We start from the raw sequence: 25258 nt of genomic DNA on the forward strand, positions 1-25258 counted from the left end.
TCATGCTCGAAAACCCTCTAATGTAACTGAATTAGGACAATTCTGCAAAGATGAGTGGGCCAAAATTCCTCCAGGACGCTGTAAAAGCCTCATTGCACGTTATCGCAAACGCTTGGTTGCAGTTGTTGCTGCTAAGGGTGGCCCAACCAGTTATTAGGTTTAGGGGGCAATCACTTTTTCACACAGGGCCATGATGGTTTGGATTTTTTTTCACCTTTAATAATAAACACCTTCATTTACAAATTGCATTTTGTGTTTACTTGTGTTGTCCTTGACTATTGTTTAAATTGGTTTGATGTTCCGAAACACTTAAGTGTGACAAACATGCAAAGGAACAGGAAATGAGGAAGGGGGCAAACACTTTTTCACACCACTGTAGATAGATAGATAGAGAGATAGAGAGAGAGAGGGAGAGTGTGTAACACTATCATCGTTAGAATATTCTCTGTACTCTCACGACTCATTGTGCTGCTCACCTGGTTATAGGTTGCAGGCAGCCCAAATCTGTGCAACGTAAGTGCTAGTAATCCATAATAGGCCACAAGAAACTGAATGGTAGACTGATAGGGAAGTCAACACAATGCATAAACAAATAGGTAGGCAACTGAACACATTTAAAGATGCTGAACTAAGTAGGGTAAACCCTGGCCTATAGTAAGACAGTTAACTATACTGCAACAAGGTTAACCAGATTTTAACTGGTATAATTGGTAATAATATAACAGCAGTAACCATCAAAAAAGGTGTCCTTATGTGCACTCTGGGCATACAAGCCTTTAGGGGTGGATGCACACTCTGGCTATGGCTACAAAGTACCTGGTGCCTAATTATCAGTATTATCAGTATTATCAGTATTAGCCAGCTATTGTAGGGGCCCTTCTGTAAGATGGCCACATGAAGCTGTCCCTTTTCCTCTGCCATAAGAGTTCCCTTTACTGGAACTAAGGGGCCAAGCCCAACCCCTGAAAAACAACCCCATTCCATAACCCACCCCCTAACCACCAAATGATTTGGACCAGTGCAAAGTGAAAGGTCCATAAATATATGGATGAGCAAATCGACTGGCCTGCCTCAACCTGATAGAACACCTTTGGGATGAATTAGAGCAGAGCCAGGCCTTCTTGTCCAACATCAATGCCTGACCTCACAAATGCACTCTGGAAGAATGGTCAAACATTCCTGTAGACACACTCCTAAATCTTGTAGACAGCCTTCCCAGAAGAGTTGAAGCTGTTATAGCTGTTATAAGGGTGGGCCAACATTATATTGAACCCTATAGACTAAGACTGGGATGCATTAAAGTTCATGCATGTGTAAAGGCAGGCACCTTAATTATTTATTTATATATATATATCCCACTAAGTGTATGACTTCAGGCTATTTGAGATTTGATTCACCCATTCAGCATACGATAAACAGTCAATGTTTACAGCAAAACCTGTGTCATTGCAAACTCAAACAATCATGAATTCAGAAAAAATATGTACAAAATCACTATACGTTACTTTTAAAAGTTAAAAAAATAGATTACAGCTGGCTACCCTATGATTAACAATAGAATTTTACCAAGAGATAATAGATTTTGGAATTAGCAGTCAATTATTTACAATAATTAATCAGTTTTCCACAGAACTGAGCTTAACAATTTACAATCTTTTTAAAAATAAGAACGCCTACCGAAAAATCTTGACACTGATTATTAAAAAGTTAATAGAGGTACTTGTGTTAATTAACCAGAGTTAAATGCACAATTCTTCCAAGTGAAACCTTGCTACAGGTTACATTTTTTTGTGTCAACTTTATGCAAATGAAAACATTGCTTTATGAAAAAACACCTTAAAATTTAATTGTCTGGTGTTAGTTCCCTTTAGAATAATTACATCTCTGTTTAGCTGTTTTAAATGAAAATCACTTTGAGATTATAAAAGGATGAGTAGACCGAATATGTAACTTGAAATGAGGTAGAAAGTCTAAGGTTTATCTGCATACAGTAAATGTGTATATCATTTCAAAGAATTCCTGTTTTCTCTTATATACAGTTGTGCTCATAAGTTTACATTTACACCCTGGCAGAATTAATGATTTCTTCGCCATTTTTCAGAGAATATGAATGATAATACAAAAACATTTATTTCTCTTATGGTTAGTGTTTGGCTGAAGCCCTTTATTATCAAGCAACTATGTTTACTCTTTTTAAATCCTAATGGCAACAGAAACTCCTCAAATTACGCTGATCAAAAGTTTACATACCTTGGTGATTGTGGCCTGATACCATGCAGAAAGGGGTTTGAATAGCTGTTAAAGATAACCATCTTCATCTGTGATCTGTTTTGCTGGTAAAATTTGTGTGTGTGTCTGTGTGTGTGTGCGTGTGTGTGTGTGTGTGTGTGTGTGTGTGTATTAAAAGGTCAATGCATTTCTGGACTCCTGATAGACCCTTGCATCTTTCATCCAGTGCTGCACTCACTTTTCTGGATTCATGAGGAAAGCAAAAGAATTATCAAAGGATCTGTGGGAAAAGGTAATTGAACTGTATAAAACAGGAAAGGGATATAAAAAGATATCCAAGGAACTGAGAATGCTAATCAGCAGTGTTCAAGCTCTAATCAAGAAGTAGAAAACGAGGGATGCTGCTGAAACCAAACCACTGTCAGGTAGACCAACTAAAATTTCAGCCATAACTGCCAGGAAAATTGTTCAAGATGCAAAGAAAAACCCACAAATAACTTCAGGTGAAATACAGGACTCTCTGAAAACATGTGGTGTGGCTGTTTCAAGATGTACAATAAGGAGGTACTTGAAGAAAGATGGGTTGCATAGTCGAGTCGCCAGAAGACAGCCATTACTAAGCAAATGCCACTTACAATATACCAAACAGCACAGAGACAAGCCTCAAACCTTCTGGCACAAAGTCATTTGGAGTGATGAGACCAACATGTAGCTTTTTGGCCACAACCATAAATGCTAAATTTGGAGAGGAGTCAATAATGATGAAAGAAACGTAGGTGGATTGCTGATGTTTTGGGGATGTGTGAGCTACAAAGGCACAGGAAATGTGGTCAAAATGGTTGGCAAGGGGAATGCAGTATGTTTTCAAAAAACACTGGAGGAACATTTGAATTCCTCAGTCAGGAAGCTGCACATGGGACATACTTGAACATTCCATCTCAGTCTCCTGGCCTCAATATCATTGAGCCTCTCTTGGCTTTTGCCAAGAGGAATGGACAGCTTTACCATCTGAGAAGATAAAGAGCCTCATCCTCAAATACCACAAAAGACTTCAAGCTGTCAGTGATGTTAAAGGGGGCAATACACAGTATTAAGAACTGGGGTATGTACATTTTTGAGCAGGGTAATTTGGGTAGTGTCTGTTGCCATTATGATTTAAAAAGAGTGAACACAGTTGATTGATAATAATGGCTTCAACCAAACACTAACCATGAGTGAAAGAAAAGTATTTACGTTATCATTCATATTCTCTGAAAAATGAATGAAAAGAATAAACTTATGAGCACAACTGTATATATAAACACATTTTTTTTGTTCTGTGTATTAGTACAAAAAGGTGACACAGGCAAAACATTAACATTAACATCAATTTCTCTTGTTTGTGCTAAAAAATGGTTAGCCTTGGAGTTTAAAGTGATTGTAATTTTCTCTTTTTAATAACAAACATATCTTACTTACCTCCACTGTGCAGCTTGTTTTGCCCAGAGTGGCCCTGAACATCCCCACATCAGATAAACCCCTAGGAGAAGCGCCTCTCCTGAGGGGGTTACCTTGCGGGCATGCTCCCGAGTCCAGCATTCGGCATCAATAGCCGCCGAATGTATAACTCGCCCCCCCCCCCCAGAGCCCGAGTCATTGGATTTGATTGACAGCAGTGGGCGCCAATGGCTGTGCTGCTATCACTCTATGCAATCAAGACCCAAGAACCCTGGTTAGAGAGACAGCACGTCCCTGCTGGGTCACGTTCCAGGGCTCAGGTAAGTAAAACGGAGGGGCTGGGGGGGCCAGTCACTGCCAGATGTTTTTTCACCTTAATGCAAAGGATGCATTAAGGTAAAAAAAACCACAAAGGTTTACAAACCCTTTAATCACTTGAAGCAAAAACTTACTTCAAAGTGCATTGGGCTATGGTGGAATCAAATTATAATGTCTTTTTCTCCAGTTCTCTTTTCCAGGCCACAATAAAACAACACTAAAGGTCTTTAAACACTCAGTAGCTTGAGATTAACCTTTTGTTGGCAGTGACCTCATCTGTACTATATTGGTTTCAATGTACTGTAAATGAAACATTTGTTAACAACAGGTTCTTCTCAAAATACTTGGCAATTATATAATAATAATTTATAGTTTATGCTTACTTTCAAGAGTACTGAAAATGTATTTATTCATGATATATTTTCTTCTAGTATGACATCTGTGATTTCCATGACAATCTCAGTGGACATTTTAGGCCCTCCACTGAATTCTGTTTTTAAGCAACAGTGACATAAAGATGAAAGAAAAAAAAATACTGCAAAACTATTTTTCTTCAGAAAGATCCTTAGCCATGCTCAAGTACCATACAAAGATATGAGACATGTGGTAACTTACAGGAGTTTAATAAATTTACCAAGCAATTGGTTGTCTTAATGCCATTTAATGATCCTTCTTTCCAGAGCTAGAGAGTTGTGCTTTAAATACAGAGATGTACATTTTATGTCATAAAAATAAAACTACATATTCTGTAACAACTAGAGCTGAATTATCCTGTATTTTGTAGGGATAAAAGCATAACTCTAAATACATACAAAATATATTACTGCTGCAGGTGATCTTACAGATCATCTACCACCCTGGGTGCATAACTAATAGGATACATTCTTTCCCAGAGTATGCAGGTATAAGCAAACCAGCAACTCTCCCACTGTATTTTTCTTTATTTCCAATAAGATTCATTGCAAGTTGTGCAAACTTACAAAGCCAGACTGTGACACGTGACTCACCGCCAGACTCTCTGCCACCCCTTCAACATGTTTATCTCCATGGGCCATATTCATGAAGGTGGGGTTTCGGAGCAGGGTGGAGGATATATAAATACATGATCCACAATTACCAATTCATGAATTATACTGTTTTTATAATTAAACCAACCCCACACAAAGAAGTCACCCACTAAAACCAGCATTAAAAGAGAAGTATGTTTTTTTTCCAAGAATCATACTTACCTAGGTGGATGCAGCATCGAACTGTCCTCTGACACCTCTGTACTGAGAACCGAGACACTAAACATTGCCAATGGCTTTGTTCTCTCAGCTCTCCTGCTGTCAGCAGCTCTCTGCTCTGCCCTCCCCCAACTCTCACTGGAGTGCTGAGCTGTGGAGAGGCGGGGAGCGGCCCTCTCAGGCTCTCAGTGGCTCCCTGAGAGGCTGAGAAGGGCATCAATCTAGACACCTGGCAGATCCAGACTTTATTGTCGCAAAGACGTGGTGTCTGGACAGATTTGTGTGACATCAGCATGGAGCGGACTTCAGTGCTGAAAACATGCTTAAAATGTGTCACAGGAGTGCAAAATTAATTGCACGCCTATAACCCATAGGAGAAGCACCGCCAAACAAGCTTAGGCTGGACTTCTCCTTTAATTCTGTATTAAATGTTTTTAGTTCTAGTGGGGTGGGTTGTTTTTGTATTAATGTGTATATTTAAAACTTAGAATGTATCCCTTTAAAAAGGGAGCCATATTAAGTAAATGCAACTGCTTGAAAAGCTCACTTTTCTTTAATAATGTGTATGTATTTTTCTGAGACTGTTACAGAAAGCTATATTTAAATGTGTTAATGGAAGGGCAATTCTAAAACACAAAAATCAATGCTACATTTTTATTGCAAAGTGGTAGGTAGTAGTAAAATATAAAAGCTTAATGTATGATCTAAGTCTAGTACTGAAGGGAAGAACAGATTATCTTTTGATGTTTTGATTTAAGAATGTCATTGCAGACTATATAACAACATTGAAATCATGTGTGGGAGTGCAGACAGGAATGTTCAGTTTCAGATAAATTCCTGCACGGCAAAGGGCATTTTTTCAATTGAAAAAGTATATTACTGAAAGTAAAACTAGTTGATTGTTAAGCAGATTTGAATAAATACCCTTTAAGAGGGGGATATGATCACAATATGCAAATCTTTAAATGGTGACTCTAGAAATGGGAGGAAACTATTTAACCAAAGGTCTCTAAAGAATACACATGGCCACACAATCAAGTTGGATGAAATGGGGTTCAATTTTAAACTGCATACATCTGTTTACTGTTAATATGGTAAGGACATGGAACTCCCTTCCAAAGTTGGTGGTGTCAGCGGTGTAGATGAATCTAAAAACATCCTAGATGTGTTTCTCAGCAAAGACAATGTACAGGGTTTATTTTTATTTCTTTTTAATAACTTATTTTCCTGCCAGTAACATACTAACTGTTCTACAGTAACAACGCTCACCCACCCCACTATATCTATGGAGGAGTAGTGCTGTCGCCTTAGGCTTGTTTTCTATTTTGGACTGCACCAACCCACCTCATTTCATAGGAAATACAGGTTGTGTACACAGAAGATAAATTAGAAAGTTTATTAAATTGTTTATGATTTCAGTTTAGTACATAGGAAGTTACAAAGATATTGGATTTCTCTCAGATCAGCAGACATTTTTCTGCATAAAATGTACTTATCCAGAAATAAGAAACAAATTGCAGTCACCAAATCTAAGCCTTGTTACTAAAAACAAGACTACTGTGATTGTTAGGCACAACCGGATGCTAAACATTTGAAGTTTTGTTTTTAGCATTTGTCTTATATACTTTAAATGACTTTAAAAAAAAACAGATATGTATGTGCAAAAAATAAAACACGTATCAGTTATGTGCTATTATAATCCTTATCCTCCAAGCAGTTTCTGTGTTCAAAAAAGTATATAAAAGTCTTTGATGTGTTTTCAGATCAACTGGAAATCTAACCTAGCCAAATCTAATATAACCAATCAACTTTATCAGCCACACAAGGTTAAAAGCTTGGGTTGGAGAAAATGTGATCTGCCCACAAAATCATATACTCCACAGGAGGTGGACAAATGCATGCATTGGCTAGTTCTCCAGCTACCCTCTAGAGAGGGTCCCAGCATGCAATGCTATTGATAAAGGAGACACTACTTTGACCTTTTATTTTAATTTTAAATTGATGCTATAGCACTTCTTGGCACCAACTAGTAGCACCATAGCACCAAAACGAGGTAATATGAGGACCTATCCAAACAATGCATTGCATTTGTATCCAATCAGGAAGGCACTTGTACTACATACAGAATGGTAAACATAAAGGAAAGTGTACAATCAGATTGTATAGTATATAGTGTATGGTCATCCCTTAATGCTGTAGTATGTCACCAATCTTTTCGTAACTCAGAAATTTGAGTTAAGTGATTATTTCATCAGTACAGAATAAAAAATGAAAATTTAATGAACGCTGTCAAGTTTCTTAAGTTTACAGAGTCACTATAAAGAGATTCTGGATGGGCATGCCCAAATGTGAACTATTAATAATCAAACAGCTTGAGTTTTAACTTTTTTTGTTTTTTTTTACAGTTTTTTCTCTTTTCAACATCCTTTTTTTGGGCAGTAGGCTTAATTTATTTTCAGTTTTTAAACTCATTAATGTACAATAGTTTTGACAGAATACAGAAAGTTATTGTATGTATTGTAGTAAAGCTGACAATGAATATGAGTATAGTATATGTCATGTTAGTTGAAAGAAAAGTCATATATCTCAGAAAATATTCTTAGCACACGCATAGTTACTTCCTGTGTATTGACTAACCAAATGTATGGTGGTTATGTGGGGTTGTTTTACTTCATTTTTGCTCTTTATCTGCCTGTTAATCTGACTGAGAAATGTATCTTATATAGCATAATATTATCTCATATAGCATGATTCCTTGTTTCAAAATAACTGAGCAAATAGCAGAGAACAGTTGACTATACTCTTATACTAGATATGGAGTATAAGATCCTCATTAAGAATATATATTTAAAGATATTTATGTCTATTTGTTCTTAAACTGCTTGTACATGAGTTTACTTACTTGTTCCTTACAGGTCCATGGGAGAAATTTGCTGTCGATAGATTTTGACAGGAACTCGCATACTGAAAAAATCTATGATGATCATCGAAAGTTTACCCTCCGCATAGTCTATGATCAACTAGGACGACCACTTCTCTGGCTTCCAAGCAGTGGACTAGCTCCTGTCAATGTGTCTTATTTCTTCAATGGTCGCTTGTCTGGATTTCAACGTGGAGCCATGAGTGAACGGACCGAGATGGACAAACAGGGAAGAATAATTTCCCGGTCATTTGCTGATGGAAAAACTTGGAGCTATACTTATCTAGAAAAGGTATTTTTGACAGATGGATTAATAAACTAGAGGATTATGATGCTAAAGTATTAAGCCCCGTACACACGAGAGGACTTATGTCCGACAGACTTCCGAAGGAGTTCTGTCGGAGTTCTGCCAGAGTTCCGACAGAGTTCTGACGGACTTTTCGGCTGAGCGGACTTGGCCACACACAATCAATCTAAACTCCGACGGATTCGAACGTGATGACGTACGACTGGATTCGAATAAGGAAGTTCATAGCCAGTAGCCAATAGCTGCCCTAGCGTCGGTTTTAGTCAGTCGGAATAGCATACACACGAGCAAATTTTTCGAAGGGACCAGGTCCGGCGGAGTTCCTTTGGAAAAATTTGAAGCATGTTCCATATTCTAAAGTCCTTCAGACTTTGGCGAGTCAAAAGTCCGTTGCAGCCCACACACGATCGAATAGTCTGACGGAATCAGTCCGTCGGACTTTGGATGTTGAAAAGTCCGCTCGTGTGTACGGGGCTTTAATGTTAGGATTAATAGGAGGTGGAAATGTATATTAGGAGTAGTAAGACTACATTAAGACTACAAGTCAACACCTAACCCAGTGGTTACCAGCAGTAGGTCATAAGCCATATTTTTACTGATATTTTGAACTAAATTTTGTTACATAGTTATAATTTTCTTTTTAGTTCCATGAAAGAAAGATGGAATGCAATTAGTTGAAAAAGACAATTTTTAAAAGTGATTTTAAGTATGTGTCGAGTTTATTTCTATTACTTTATAAAATATGCAGGTAAATTACTCTGCAATCCATGCTACATGGGAAGAGCAAAATGAAAATTGCCCATTTGTTTAGCATTTTTATAACATCATATCATCAAACACTCATTAGATAGAAAGAGTTACATTTTGCGTTTCTTTTTCTTAGATTACACTAGTACATTACTAAAATGCACATTTTTGCAGTGTGAAAACATGGTAAAAATAAACAATTTCTGTTACTGCTAAGACTCATGTATAGTCACAAATCACTTTAAACGTATTTAATATATAAAATCAAGTTAATATTGTGTATGCAGCAATGTGCAGCCTATTTAAATTGGAAACAGTGAAATAAACCTGTATTAACTTTTATTATTACAAAAAGGAATCATTGGATCTTAGAATATTCTTCCAAAGTTTAATAAAGAATGGAAAAGGTTACTAAAATATGTTCCAACAGATGATGTTTTATTGTAACAAAATGTTTGTCTTGCAGAAATAATTTCAAACTGTTTTATCTATGTATTTGCCATAAAATATGTTACAGCTTTTAAAGTCTACAAATGTGTATCTGTATTTCAAAAATATAAAATTCAGATGAAATACAGATGAGATATTAAGACACGACTATCATAAAATTTTATACTCTGGCTTTTGTACATCTCAGTAATAAAATGAAAATCTTTACAATGAAAATGTACTCTTCAAAACTTTATTTTCTAATGTGGGGTGTATCTTCTAGAATAGCCCTTAAAGAAACGTTGTCATTAAAATAAAACAAAAAAACGCAACATGTATTAAGTACACTTAGGAGTGCCCGTTTACAATTGCTTCTCAAAATATCATATCACACCAGGATCCCAGTCAGTACTGACAGGCATTATTCTGACACTTTCAAAAAGTGTCAGAGCATGGAAATACGCTACCCCACAGTCCCACACACACTGCTATTGGCTATGACTATTGGCTATGAGATGGGCAGGTTCACTAGCTAATAGGGAAGTATGGTAAGTAGGAAGGTACAGGCAAGCTTCAGTACTACCAAGAAGTACCAAAGCTTAGTCTGTTAACACACCTAAGGATTTGCCCATGATGTGAGGATTTGGGAAGCTGCTGCAAGGCCAGTATTTATAGAAATAATGTCATTGATGCAGTATCATCTACAGAAGCTTTTTTGTTTTATAAAGAACTTAATTTCCAGTAGTAACTGTTAAATGACGTATATATTGTTTTATTGTACTTGCAGTCAATGGTGCTTCTTCTTCAAAGTCAACGGCAATACATATTCGAATATGATTCATCAGACCGTCTATACTCTGTAACCATGCCTAGTGTTGCTCGGCATAGCATGTCAACTCACACATCAGTTGGATACATCAGAAACATTTATAATCCTCCAGAAAGCAATGCATCAATCATTTTTGACTTTAGTGAAGATGGCAGACTTTTAAAGACATCATTTCTTGGTACTGGTCGACAAGTATTCTATAAATATGGGAAACTTTCCAAGTTATCAGAGATTATTTATGACAGCACAGCAGTCACCTTTGGCTATGATGAAACAACAGGTGTTCTAAAAATGGTGAATCTTCAAAGTGGTGGCTTTTCATGTACAATCCGCTATAGAAAAATTGGACCTTTAGTGGACAAACAAATCTACAGGTTTTCTGAAGAAGGCATGGTGAATGCTAGATTTGACTACACTTATCATGACAATAGTTTTCGAGTTGCTAGCCTTAAGCCTATAATAAGTGAAACTCCATTACCTGTAGAATTATACCGATATGATGACATTTCTGGGAAAATTGAACACTTTGGAAAATTTGGAGTGATTTACTATGACGTTAATCAGATCATAACTACAGCCGTAATGACTCTAACAAAACATTTTGATACTCATGGACGAATTAAAGAAGTCCAATATGAAATATTTAGATCACTCATGTATTGGATGACTGTGCAATATGATAGTATGGGCCGAGTCATAAAAAGAGAATTGAAACTTGGTTCCTATGCCAACACAACAAAGTATACCTATGAATATGACGGGGATGGTCAACTGTTAACTGTTGCTGTCAATGACAGACAAACGTGGCGTTATAACTATGACCTTAATGGGAATCTATATCTGTTGACTCCAGGGAATGGCGTACGCCTTCTGCCTTTAAGATACGATCTCAGAGACAGAATAACACGTTTGGGGGATGTGCAATACAAAATTGATGATGATGGATTCTTAAGTCAAAGAGGTCCTGATATTTTTGATTATAACTCAAAGGGCCATCTCACTAGAGCATACAACAAGGTTTCTGGATGGAATGTACAATATCGATATGATGGACTAGGGCGAAGAGCATCATGCAAAACTAACCTAGGACTTCATCTTCAGTTCTTCTATGCTGATCTACATAACCCAACACGGGTTACCCATGTCTATAATCACTCAAACTCAGAAATAACTTCTTTATACTATGACTTGCAAGGCCATCTTTTTGCAATGGAAAGCAGTAGTGGGGAAGAATTTTACATTGCTTCTGATAATACAGGCACACCACTGGCAGCTTTCAGCATCAATGGAGTAATGATTAAGCAATTACAGTATACGCCTTATGGTGAAGTTTACTTTGATTCAAATCCAAACTTCCAGCTTGTTATTGGTTTTCATGGGGGACTATATGATCCACTTACAAAGCTAGTACATTTTGCTCAGAGAGATTATGATGTGTTGGCCGGACGCTGGATATCTCCAGATTATACAAAGTGGAGGAAAATTGGGCAAGATCCTGCTCCTTTCAATTTATACATGTTTAAGAACAACAATCCACTGAGCACTGAAATGGATTTAAAAAACTATGTTACAGGTAAGATACGCTGTCTGTCTAGTAGCCACTTTAGGAAAACATTAGACAGTTTCTAAAGTCAAAAGTTTTTTTTTTTTTTTACCTTAATGCATTACCTGCAATAAGGTAAATAACCTTTACTTGCTGTTTGTTCCCCCCCCCCCCCCCCCAAATACTTACTGGAGTCCTCTCTCAATTCAATGCTGTGCCTGTCTGCAGCAGTGCAGGTCTTTCTTCCTGGACAGACTGATAGCAGCAGAAACTAGTGGTTCCTGCTGCTGTCAATCAAATCCAGTGAGGAAGGAGTGAGGTGCATGGTCAAGCCATGATCTTTGTGTCTATGGGTGCACAGAGCCCAGCTCGAGAGCATGCCTTCATGTGTGCCCACATAACATGCAGCTTACTATCCTTGCACAGAGCAGGTACGTAAAAAGTTTTTTTCCTTCTTAGCTAAAAAAACAACCAGCCTTGATATCCCTTTAAAGTGATTGTAAAGCTTGACATTGTAGAAAAAAAAACACACAGAGTGGCCCTGAACCACCTGTTCTCCTCTCCTCAGGAGCTGCTACCCATGGGTACCCACCTTCAAGCTTGCTCTAGGGCTGCACTGTCTGTATCCATTTAGAAAGGCAGTTTAGCTGGGCCCACCTCCCACTCTCTGCTTACAGAATTTGACTGACATTGCTTCAATGCTTAAGTTTGTAGCAGTACATGATCTGATAAAAAAGAGGTATATTTTGTTAAATGGTGTTTTCATTTTTTTGATACCAATTGTCTTGCTTGTAAACAGCATAAATACATTTTTTCCCAAAGTAGTAGATGTTCTTTTCAGTTACAGACATTATAGAAAATGTAGAATACCTCATGTTATAACACAAATTAGGGTTGCAGACTGTATTGTGAACCATAAAATTTAAGAAACGAAAATAAAATACTGTCGATGTCTAATGTTTGAACACAAGTAACATATTTAAGGTTTTCTGTTTTCAACAACAGTTTTCATTTCTAAGGCATCAGATCAAGGAAAAGGTTATTTACACACTCAAATCCCTATTATTGTTTCATATTATATGTAAAAATAGCAAGTTACTTGAATATAACAGTGTTTATGATTGGTGTTTGTAAAATGAGAGTGCTTAGGTTAAGCTGATTGCATTCTTTGGTTGTTGTTAGTGGTTAATGTTGATTCTAATAAGGCAATGATCTACAGTGTAATCAGCTTTTCATATGAAATAAAGAGATTCTGTTAAAGTAAAATTGCTGTGTAATATATATGGCAAGCCAGTGCTAAAACATAGATTTAAGGTAGCTAGCAAAAGGGAAAGTATACACAAACCCCTCAAAACAATTGATCACAAAATGTAGCACCTTAACACATTAAGGGTAAAGCATTACTTTAAAATAATCAGTCCCTCAATATAAAGAAAGAAAAAAGGCTTGCTTAAAATCTTGCTGTACCAGCGTGGCTTTCACCATCCATAGAGGAAGAAGACCACCACTTGTGACTGAAAGAATATACCGCACTCACCAACTTCAATAGCTGACAACATATACTGTATCATGTTTTAATCAACAAAGATCAACATCCCTCTAGGGCCATCCTTGGTCCTCTCACTGTAGCTGTGGCTTTGCACCACTAGGGGGAGTAGGAATACCACCATGCCACTGTATGGGGAGAGAGTGCTCACCACAAGGAGCTAGACACCAAAAAACTAGCCAAATTAAGTGTAGTATTTTATTATAGAGCTCCGCCCAAAATTGGAAGCCCCACTTGTTTGCACCCTCCCCCACTCAACTGTCAAATTTTTGGGAGGGAAGGGGTGCTGATACCTGTCAAAACCACATGCACACAGATGTCACAATCTATGAAATTCCAGTCCCTCCTTCTCCCCCCCTGCTACCTTATGGGAGACACATAGGTCCCAGAATACAGAGGGGCCATTCAGAATATGCAACGAGACACACGCATGTGCAGTAGGGAACAGAAAGTGAAGCCTTGCGGCTTCACAGCCTGTCTATCTTGATAAGGATGATGGTGCCTGCACCCAAAGCCGATGGATAAATCAACTAGGGGTGCCAACATCGCAGGATACCTGGACAGATAAGTGTCCTTATATTAAACATCAGCAGCTACAGTATTTGGAACTCCACTTTAAGGCAAAATACAAAGTCCATAAAATGCATCCAAATGCTAGTGACATAAAAATAGCAGCAGTGTCCTTGGATAGCCGCCAGATCCAAGAACAGAGGTGGTGGCTATATGCTGACGTCACGCAGCCATTGGTAGGGACCTGTTTTACAATCACAGCAGGTGTCGACGGAGGGGTGTGCATGTGCGTGCCCTAAAACCAGAAGCAGGCAGTGACATACCAGTACATCGCTTTGTCTGCATGGATCGTCTGTTCACAGTGTATTGTGGGTGAGTTAATCCTGGACCAGACTGTAGTGCTTAACTTTAGTGTAGTCTGCAGAGAAGTCTAGGTCCTGGCTATGCTGTGTGGCAACCATGTCTAGTTTACAAGACTGGCAAAACATTTATAAATCCATTGACAGGTAGAACATTTCCACCAATGTACTTAATATTTAGTTGTTTGCTTGGATGTTAGCTCTAAAGTGGAGGACAGCTCATTCTCATACAATTAAAGTGGTGTTTCACCTTTATACATACTATGCATTAAGGTAAAGAACCTTCTATATCCAGGATCCCTCCTCAGCCCCCCCCTTACACTTCCCTGAGCCTGATCTTGATCCAGCTCTGTGCATAAGAGCAGGGGCTCTTTCTACTCTCTCCCTCCCCACAAGGCAGACTGATAGCAGTGGGAGTCATTGCATTGGCTCCAGTTGCTTTCAAACAATTAAAATCCTATGATGAGGAATCAAGTGTCAGGGAAAAACCCCACTGTCTGAGGCTACAGATGCAGGTATCAGAACTCAGGAGCGAGTTCTCATGAGTACCTCCCCAGTAAGCAGCTGGGGGGGCTACTTAGAAGGCAAGATGAGCCAAGAGTACCAGGAAGGGACCCCAGAAGAGGAGAATCAGGGCTGCTCTATGCAAAACAATTGCACAGTGTATAACCGGTTTGTTATTTTGAAACAAAAATGGTATAAAATCACGATAACTAAATATGAAAATGTTGATGAATTATCTAACTATTGTATGATATGCTCTTTAAAAATGTAATAACATTTGTGTTCATTTTATTCTGCCCCACAAGTATGCCTTCTAAGTTATATTTGAAATTATATATACAAAAAAGTCATTCAGCATCTCTGTCAAAGCCCAGAACAGTATCATAGCACTTTACATTGCATCAAATCTATGGTAAGTGATTACAGAACATTTTTTTTCTCTTTCAATAGATGTGCAAAGCTGGCTGGTGATGTTTGGATTTCAGCTGAGCAACATAATTCCTGGCTTTCCCCGATCCAAATTACACTTTGTCCCTCCCTCCTATGAGTTGAGAGAGAGTCAAGAATGTGAAAATGGACAGGTAAGTCTGGCTTCTTCTCCATACACATGGCTTAGTGTGATGTTTTGCTTTTCCATCTGTATTTCCTTAAGATGTTTTTTATTTTTTATGTTAATGATCGTGCACATAATGCTCTTTTTGTCTGCCTAGATAGTTATGTTAATTGCAGTATCATTAGATCTTTGTGTGTATGCCCTTGAGTTGTTTCTTGATTAACAATAGTACTGGGAAGTTTAAAGGTAGCTGGCCATCTGTTCCATCTACAGTATAACAAAATAACTTTTGGGAATATATTGCTCAAAATAGGAATACAGCTTGCAGCTAAGGTATTGCATATGCACTTTATATAAGCAATAAAACAGTGTATGCTTTTATCAGAAACAGGGAAGTGGTTCATTTTATGTTGCATACTATGTTTGCTCCATTATATTTCAAGGACATGCAGTGCATGGCAAAATGCAATAGGAAATGGATATACAGAAAATCTATATTTTCAAAGGGTCACAGAACACAACAGTGGAATCTTAAAAAGCAACTTCAAGAAGTAATGTGAAATACACTTTTAAAGAAGACCTATATAAAAAAATTAAAAAGTTTAACTTTCTATCAGGGAATTAATAAGCAAAATGTAATGTGATATTGAAACAATTAAAACATGCACCTTATATTAGAGCATATACATACAAATTAGAAGCAGCAGATAGTTTTGCATGGTGACTTCCATTTGCAAGAAGCACAGGTTCCCAACATAGTTGAAGGCATATCCTCCTTACTCCTTTTTCTGATTACTAGATTACACTGTTGGTGTCATTAGGGATAAGGGAGGGAATCTAGGAACAGGAAGAGTTGATCAGTTACAACGTATGTATCCCCTAAAATAGTGGCTTCTTTGCAGTCCCACAATGCAGAATGTTTGACAAAATGGGCTTAAGCAACAGAGCAGCTGGCAAGCTCAACTTTTACTGACAGAGTAGAGATTGGCATACATATCAGCTGCCTATATCTCTGGATCATTTTTGACAGGGCTTTTCTCTGAAGGCAGCTTCTTATTTTGCATTTTCATAGTATGCTGAGTTTTTATTGCTTACATCAAGGTAACCCTAGAGTTGGAAGAGAACTTTGATGCAAAACAAATGCCCAAAGGCATTTCTGTCTTTGGGGAAATAAAAGCAAAAATAATAAGTTATTTACTTGTCTTTGATGATTCTAAGCTGGAGTAATAGGCAACATATGTTAAGAGGTGACTTATCAGCAGGATGATGGTCATGCAGAACCATCCCTCAGGGGAGGGGGCTGCAAAGTACATACAGAACACTGGAAATAGAGAGTTTTTTTTCCTGCACTTTTATTAGACACATTATAGTAAAGCAAAATATTTTATAAGGCATTCCCCGTTCATCATTCTATTTTCACTCACTAGACTCAGGTTTTGCAGCTTTGCAGTGCAGCTTGCTGTTTTTACAAGTAGAGTGTACAGCAGTTATGCTCACATTTAATTAGATGGTATTTAATTATCTTCCTGGGTACAGATAAACGTGCTTTGTTAATTCTATTTTATGGCACGTAATTTTCCTACGCACATTTAAGACTTAATACTTCTCAAAAAATCTCTACTTTGGAAACAGTCAGCCTTAAAATTACTAGAAGAAAAAATGTTTCAGAGGATATTGCTCATGCTTGTTTAATACTTCATATTTAATGCTATTTTTGTACTAATTTCACAGTGGAGTAGCACATGAAATTATAAATGTTTTTTACATATATTTGTGAACCATTTTCTGACTTAATGTAACTCTTTAGTTTTCTTGAATAATTGGATAACTTTTTTAATTTCATGTGATTTACTTTTGTGTTAAATTAAGGGCAAAATGTAATTAAGCCAGTACTGCATGACCTTCAGAAATCAGTACAGTCTAGTTACAATGGTTCATTGCTCTACTTTTAAACTTTCCACAACTAATTCATTTTTCTGTCTTCCAGCTAATTACAGGTGTTCAACAGACCACTGAAAGACACAATCAAGCATTTATGGCATTAGAGGGTCAGACTATAGTGAAGCGACTGCATGCAAACATAAGGGAGAAGCTGGGATACTGGTTTGCCACTACTGGTCCTATATTTGGAAAGGGAATAATGTTTGCAGTCAAGGAAGGTAAAGTGACAACTGGAATGTCCAGCATCGCCAGTGAAGACAGTCGGAAAATTGCTTTGGTGCTTAATGGAGCCCACTATTTGGAAAAAATGTACTATAACATAGAAGGAAAGGACACACATTACTTTGTAAAAATTGGATCCTCTGACAGCGATCTAGTCACCTTGGGTTTGACAACAGGTCGCAAAACACTAGACAGTGGAGTGAATGTTACTGTTTCTCAGCCAACTCTACTGATAAATGGAAGGACTCGCAGGTTTACGAACATCGAATTCCAACATTCCTCGCTAATTTTAAATATTAGATATGGATTAAATGCCGACACCCTAGATGAAGAAAGAGCAAGAGTTCTAGATCAAGCACGCCAGCGAGCAATGGGTGCTGCTTGGGCCAAAGAACAACAAAAAGCAAGAGATGGAAAAGAAGGTAGTCGCTTATGGACTGAAGGAGAAAAAAAGCAACTTTTAAGCACTGGAAGAGTTCAAGGATATGAGGGATACTATGTCCTTCCAGTGGAGCAGTATCCAGAGCTTGCAGACAGTAGCAGTAACATCCAGTTCTTAAGACAGAATGAAATGGGAAAGAGGTAACAAATTAATCTGCTGTCATCCGTTCCTGGATGAATCAGTAGTAACAACTGTTATCTCCTCTCCTAAGGAGATGAAGACCTAAATGGGGCACTAGGCTGCAATGTTCAAGACAGTTAAGTAGCAAGAAAACTCACATTTTTATGAGTTGACTGCTGCTGAAAACCACAAATTGAAGTGGACTTAAAGCCTGATTTAAAATAAAATACAGCTAAATACAAGAGTACCCCTTTGATATTACCCACTTCTTCTGGGTCACTGTTAAAATAATAATTATGGCCTCTGATCACCTTACTTCTTTGACATGTGAGTAAAGTTTAAAAGATTTCAAACTGGCCGCCTTTACAAGACCTTTTGCTGAAAACTACTCAGACTGCTTCTTTGATAAGTATTCTGACATTTTGATTTAGGGATGCTTACTGCATTGCTTAAAAAGACTTTGGAGTGATTTGTAGAAATAAAACTAAAACAAAGAGCAGAGGATAGACGTTGATGAGAAAACATGGACTTTACTTGCACTCTTATCCCAAAATGCTCTGTGACTTAATTTATCCATGAAGTGGGTAGAGTGTGATGTGTGAGTCAAATGGAGGCTTTCACTACAGTTAAATTCATCCTCTTGTTTGTATTTGAGAAATTCATTGTGGACAATACAGTATAACACAGTTACAGGGTGTAGTCTGTTTAGAATCAGTAGTTTGTTGGTATCAATTTCAGTAGAGATGTGGGCATTGTGACACTACCGCAAATGGGCACCACTTCTGATCACCCTGTTCATATAAGAAGGCCAGATGGCACAATCACTGTTTCAGATTAAAACTAGAAATGTGTTTGTTTGGTCAAAACAATAAACTGAGACAATCACCTTACAGTCACCACAAAAAATGAACTTTGTTTTTTTTGTAATATACATGTATGAACTGTTCATTGAGTTTTTATATTATTTTAATTTGCTGCTAAATGAAGATTAGAAACAGGCAAAGATAATTTATGGCAAAGTGTTTAAATTGTTTATACATAAATAAAGTCTCTAAAACTGTGGACAGTTGTATTTTGTACCTACCTACATTACAGTTTTTTTTCATCCCCAAAAATTAACATTCTATATATTGCAGATTACACGTTTTTAGATTTTACTTTCATTTTTACCTGGTGATTCTGCCAGAGTGTGAGCTGAAAAGGTAGATTACATTGTTTTAGAGTTCAGTTGAGGGCACAGTAAGTAACAAGTATACAAGATTTCTAACAGGATTAACAGGACATTTTATGTAAAACAGTGCTATCTTCTCACCAAACTGTTATGTGATCAATTAATGAAGCTCTCTGACAGCACAACACTCAATAAAATAAAATAGACAATCCTACACACAAAACGAATTAAATCACAATGTGCAAAGTTCTACATATGTCCTCCTTGAAAAACACTTTATAATAGTTTTAATTATTGTGCTAATAAAACAAATGTATCACTTGCCTTGACACCATTGTAATTTGGTGTATCAAAGATGATTTTCACCAATCGCGGGGGCTGGAAACCTTGAAACATACACTATATTACCAAAAGTATTGGGACACCTGCCTTTACATGCATATGAACTTTAACCACTTCCTGTCCAGCCACCGCAGTTATACTGCAGCAGGTTGGCTCCACTGCATGAGCCGTCATAGCTTGCATGGGCTCGCAGGGTCAGGATTGTAGGCACACACACCCCCTGCATAGCGGGGGTGCTGATGCTCCTGGCCGATGGTCGCGATGACCACCAGCCACAAACGATCACAAGCACGAGGGACAGAACAGGGAAGTGTGTGTGTAAACACACACTTCCCTGTTCTGTTCTGAGAGGAATGACAGATTGTGCGTTCCTATTAGCTAGGAACCACAATCTGTCACTTCCTCTAGTCAGTCCCCTCCCCCTTCAGTTAGAATCACCTCCCAGGGAATACAGTTAACCCCTTGATTGACCCCTAGTGTTAACCGCTTCACTGCCAGTGACATTTTTATAATAATCAATGCATTTTTATAGCACTGATCGCTGTATTAACCACTTTTAGACCGGACCATTTTGCCGGCTTAAGGCTAGAGCACTTTTTGCGGTTCGGCACTGAGTCTCTTCAACTGACAATTGCATGGGCGTGCAACGTGGCTCCCAAACAAAATTGACATCCTTTTTTTCACACAAATAGAGCTTTCTTTTGGTGGTATTTGATCACACCTGCGTTTTTTATTTTTTGCGCTATAAACAAAAAAAAGCGTCAATTTTGAAAAAAACGCATTCTTTTTTACATTTTGCTATAATAAATATCCCCCAAAAATATATAAAAAAAACATTTTTTCCTCAGTTTAGGCCGATACGTATTCTTCTACATATTTTTGGTAAAAAAAATCACAATAAGCGATTATTGATTGGTTTTCACAAAATGTATAACGTTTACAAAATAGGGGATAGTTTTATGGCATTTTTATTAATAATTTTTTTTTTTACTAGTAATGGCGGTGATCAGCGATTTTTATTGTGACTGAGACACTATGGCAGACACATTGGACATTTTTAACATATTTTTGGGACTATTGTCATTTATACAGCAATCAGTGCTATTTAAATGCACTAATTCCTGTGTAAATGACACTGGTAGTGAAGGGGTTAACCAGGGGGTGGCAGTGTAGGGGTTAAGTGTGTCCTAGGGGTGTGTTACTAACTGTGGGGGGATGGGCTGTGTGTTAGGGAACACTGATCTCTGCTCCAATCACAGGGAGCAGAGATCAGTGTCACTTTTTGCTAGGCAGAATGGGGAGATGCTGTTTACTTCCGCATCTCCCCGTTCAGCCTCCCCGTGAGATGATCGCTGGCATCCCCACGGCGATCGAGGCGTGGGACCTGTGGCTGGACTCATGGGGTCCCAACCGGTGCGTGAGTGCACCACCGGTGGTGCACTCGCGATGGCACAGTGGAATTCTTAGGTACTGATCTTAGACGAGGAGGCCTGGCTCGCAGTCTCTGCTCTAATTCATCCCAAAGGTTTTCTATCAGGTTGAGTTCAGGATGCTGTCCAGGCCAGTCAAATTCCTCCACCCCAAACTCACTCGTCCATGTCTTTATGGATCTTGCTTTGTGCTAGTGTTTTTCAGGGGTTGGGCTCGGCCCCTTAGTTCCAGTGAAGGGAACTCTTAACTAAGACATCTATACTATACTAAGACATTTTGGACAATTACATGGTCCCGATTTTGTGAGAACAGTTTGGGGCTGGCCCTTTTCTGTTTTAACACAACTGCGCAACAGTGCACAAAGCAAGGTCCATAAAGACATGGATGAGTGAGTTTGGGGTGGAGGAACTTGGCTGATCACCACTGACCTGAGCTCAACCCGACAGAACACCTATGAGATGAATTAGAGTGGAGACTGAGAGTCAGGCCTTTTTTTTAATGATTGTATCCATTTTCCCTACAGAAACTATCTGTGTATCAGAAAAACAACCTCAGACCATAATCCCCCCTCCACCAGTTTATTTTGCCCAGCCACAAAGTAAGGTCCTAAAAAGACATGGATGAGCGAGCGAGTTTGGGGGGGGGGGGGGGGTGAACTTGACTGGCCTGCACAAAATCCAATAGAACACCTTTGGGTTGAATTAGAGTAGAAACTGCAAGACAGTTCTTCTCAATATTGAACCCTATGGACTAAGACTGGGCATTAAAGTTCATGTGCCTGTAAAGGCAGATGTCCCAATACTTTTGGTAATATAGTGTATTTTATACAGTACGCCTTGCACAAATCTAGACTTCTGATGTCCCAATGTGCCTTTAGGGAGGATGGGGCTACCTTATAGTTAAGCCTTCTCCCAATGTATCCATTGCTATTTATACATCCCAAATTAGGGACCACATTGTTCAGATATATGTTGGCAGAGCAGTTTGGCATACATTACATATATTTTTAACTGTATGCATCAAAACCTGTTTTTTAAATCTAATTGTTAAAAAATAATTGAAATAGGTTTTCATGACTAGCTGGATTGAGTACTGGGGAATTTTGATAGTGTTCAATGTATTGTACAACCCATTGGTACCTTCTCCTTTAAATTGATTTGTGCAGCTGGTATTTTTGGTTTGCAAAAAAAAATGGAGTGACTGTGGCCATGTGCAAGCTTGACCATGATGGGAAACAGAAACATTTAAGTCAATATAAAAATGATATCTCTGTATTAATAAAAAATATATTTGAAGTCAAAAAAGTATATAAAAAATGTCAAAACCTGTTTCTGAAAAAAAAAAATTTCTTTGAATCTCTTGAGGGACACAAGAGCTGATTCAGTAACCTTTGGGTATATAGGACCACCCTCAGGTAAACTGAACGCTAGGCAACAAAACGGTAAGCCAGTCTATACAGCCCATAATTATTTCAATATCCAGAATACTTTGTAGCAAAAAGTACAGAATGAATGGTCATGACTAGGGATGAGCTTCGAGTTTGAGTCGACTCGAACATTGCCTGTTCGCCTGTTCAGCGACCAGTGAACAATTTGGGCTGTTCGCGGCAAATTCGAAAAGCCAGAACATCCTGTACAAGTCTATGGGAGAAATCTAAAGTGCTAATTTTAAAGGCTAATATGCAAGTTACTGTCGTTCGAGTCCCATAGACATTAATAGGGTTCTAAAGTTCACACAAAGTTTAGGTCTGTTCGCAGGTTCTGGTGCAAACCGAACAGGGGGGTGTTCGGCTCATCCTTAGTCATGACACATGAGAGGAGGGAGTTGTGTCCTCCGATGGATTAAATAAATGGGAATTTAAAAATTTAAAGAATATATATATTTTTCAGTGGATATCAAAAAGCAGTCCATGTAAGAGGGGTGGGGAAGCTTACTAATAGACCTAGAATATACCCTAGACCTTAGATGGCACAAGAGGTGCTCCCTATCCTAGTGGAGCAAGGCTTAACCATATAAAGGGGAGAACATATCTCATGAAGTATATACTGTACCCGAACAATAGCTTGGTGAGCATTCTTGGAACAGAACAGGAGGCCAGAGAACCCCAATTGGCACCCCTGTAAATAGGGAATCTGGTTCCCTATAAAATAAAAAGCCTGTGAAATTCAGAGAAACCGAAAAGACTGAAAAGGTCCAGATGACCTCCAGACAATAAAGAATAGCCTGTGATACATGCTGTATAACCAGGACACAGACAAATTCTTCTTGACCAGTCTAGAGTAGGGATGAGCTTTATGTTCGGGTCGAATCTGAGTTTGACCCGAACATTGACTGTTCGAGCATTCCCTGAAATACGAAAATGATGGGGCATTTGTGGCAAATCCGAGTAGCGTGTCACGCCCCATAATCCACTGCCTTTGGCACATTATGGCTCAGGGGTTTAAGTCCATGCTCCACACTATATAAGGCTGCCTGCATGTCGGCCCTGTGTAGTGTGTTGCTGGTGTTTACCAAAAGAGAATGTCATTTCATTTAGATATATATACACACATTGTATCCAGTTTAGCTAGATCTGACTGCAGTCTGTTCCTGGTGTATTGTTTCTAATATATTTCAGGCAGGCGGGTAATTCAGTTAGCTGCAGTGTATTTTATATAATTATATATATAATCAGTCTTGTGTATATATATATATATATATATATATATATATATATATATATATCTGCAGGCTGTTCCTGGTGTACTGTTTCTAATATACTTCTGACAGGCAGGTGATTCAGTGAGCTGCAGTGCATAAAATATATATATATATATACAGTCTATATACAATATATATATATATATATATATATATATATATATATATATATATACTGCATACAGTTTAGCTATATCTCACTGCAGGCTGTTCCTGGTGTTCTGTTTCTAATATACTTATGGCAGGCAGGTGATTTAGTGAGCTGCAGTGCATAAATTATATATACAGTCTCCTACATATATATCCACTGCATTCTAGTCTAGTCAAGCCTATATCTGACTGCAGGCCATTCCTGGTGTATGTTTTCAAATACACTTTCAGGCAGACAGACAGACAGGTGATTCAATGATCTGCAGTGTATAACATATCTATACAGTCTCCTCCATATATATATATATATATATATATATATATATATATATATATATCCACAATACTCTAGTCTAGTCAAGCCTATATCTGACTGCAGGCCATTCCTGGTGTACATTTTCAAATACACTTTCAGGCAGGCAGGCAGGCAGACAGGTGATTCAGTGATCTGCAGTGCAAAAAATATATATACAGTCTCCTACGTATATATATCCACTGCATTCTAGGCTAGCCAAGCCTATATCTGACTGTGGGCCATTCCTGGTGTACATTTTCAAATACACTTTCAGGCAGGCAGGCAGGCAGATGATTCAGTGATCTGCAGTGCATTAAATAAGTATACAGTCTCCTACATATATACATATCCACTGCATTCTAGTCTAGTCAAGCCTATATCTGACTGCAGGCCATTCCTGGTGTACGTTTTCATATATACTTTCAGGCAGGCGGGTGATTCAGTGAGCTGCAATGCATAAAAAAAAAAATATATATATATATATATATATATATATATATATATATATATATATATATATATATATACAGTCTCCTACATATATTACATATATATCCACTGCATTCTAATCTAGCCAAGCCTATATCTGACTGCAGGCTATTCCTGGTGTACGTTTTCAAATACACTTTCAGACAGGCAGGTGATTCAGTGACCTGCAGTGCATACTATATATATATATATATATATATATATATATATATATAGTCTCCTACATGTATATATATCCACTGCATTCTAGTCTAGCCAAGCCTACTGTATATCTGACTGCAGGCCATTACTGGTGTACGTTTTCAAATATACTTTCAGGCAGGTGGGTGATTCAGTGAGCTGCAGTGCATAAAATATATATACAGTCTCCTACATATATATCCACTGAATTCTAGTCTAGTCAAGCCTATATCTGACTGCAGGCCAATTCCTGGTGTACGTTTTCAAATACACTTTCAGGCAGGCAGAAAGGCGATTCAGTGATCTGCAGTGCATTAA

At 38.0% G+C, this 25258-nt stretch overlaps 1 protein-coding gene across 3 annotated transcripts in view; it reads left to right on the forward strand.

Annotated features, from left to right (window-relative positions):
- Nucleotides 1-19244, forward strand: part of TENM2 (teneurin transmembrane protein 2) — a 1738186-nt gene extending 1718942 nt beyond the window's left edge. For all 3 annotated transcript variants that reach the window (XM_077473475.1, XM_077473476.1, XM_077473477.1), the window contains 4 exons: nt 8126-8422; nt 10401-12015; nt 15355-15485; nt 17445-19244. In XM_077473475.1, coding sequence (XP_077329601.1) covers nt 8126-8422; nt 10401-12015; nt 15355-15485; nt 17445-18206 — 2805 coding nt within the window. In that variant the 3' untranslated portion in view covers nt 18207-19244. The remainder of the gene's footprint in view (nt 1-8125; nt 8423-10400; nt 12016-15354; nt 15486-17444) is intronic.
- The last annotated feature ends 6014 nt before the right edge of the window (nt 19245-25258 follow it).

Source organism: Lithobates pipiens, unplaced genomic scaffold (assembly GCF_037356315.1).
Source record: "Lithobates pipiens isolate NorthernLeopardFrog02 unplaced genomic scaffold, aLitPip1_a1.2 Scaffold_8, whole genome shotgun sequence".
Taxonomy (NCBI): domain Eukaryota; kingdom Metazoa; phylum Chordata; class Amphibia; order Anura; family Ranidae; genus Lithobates; species Lithobates pipiens.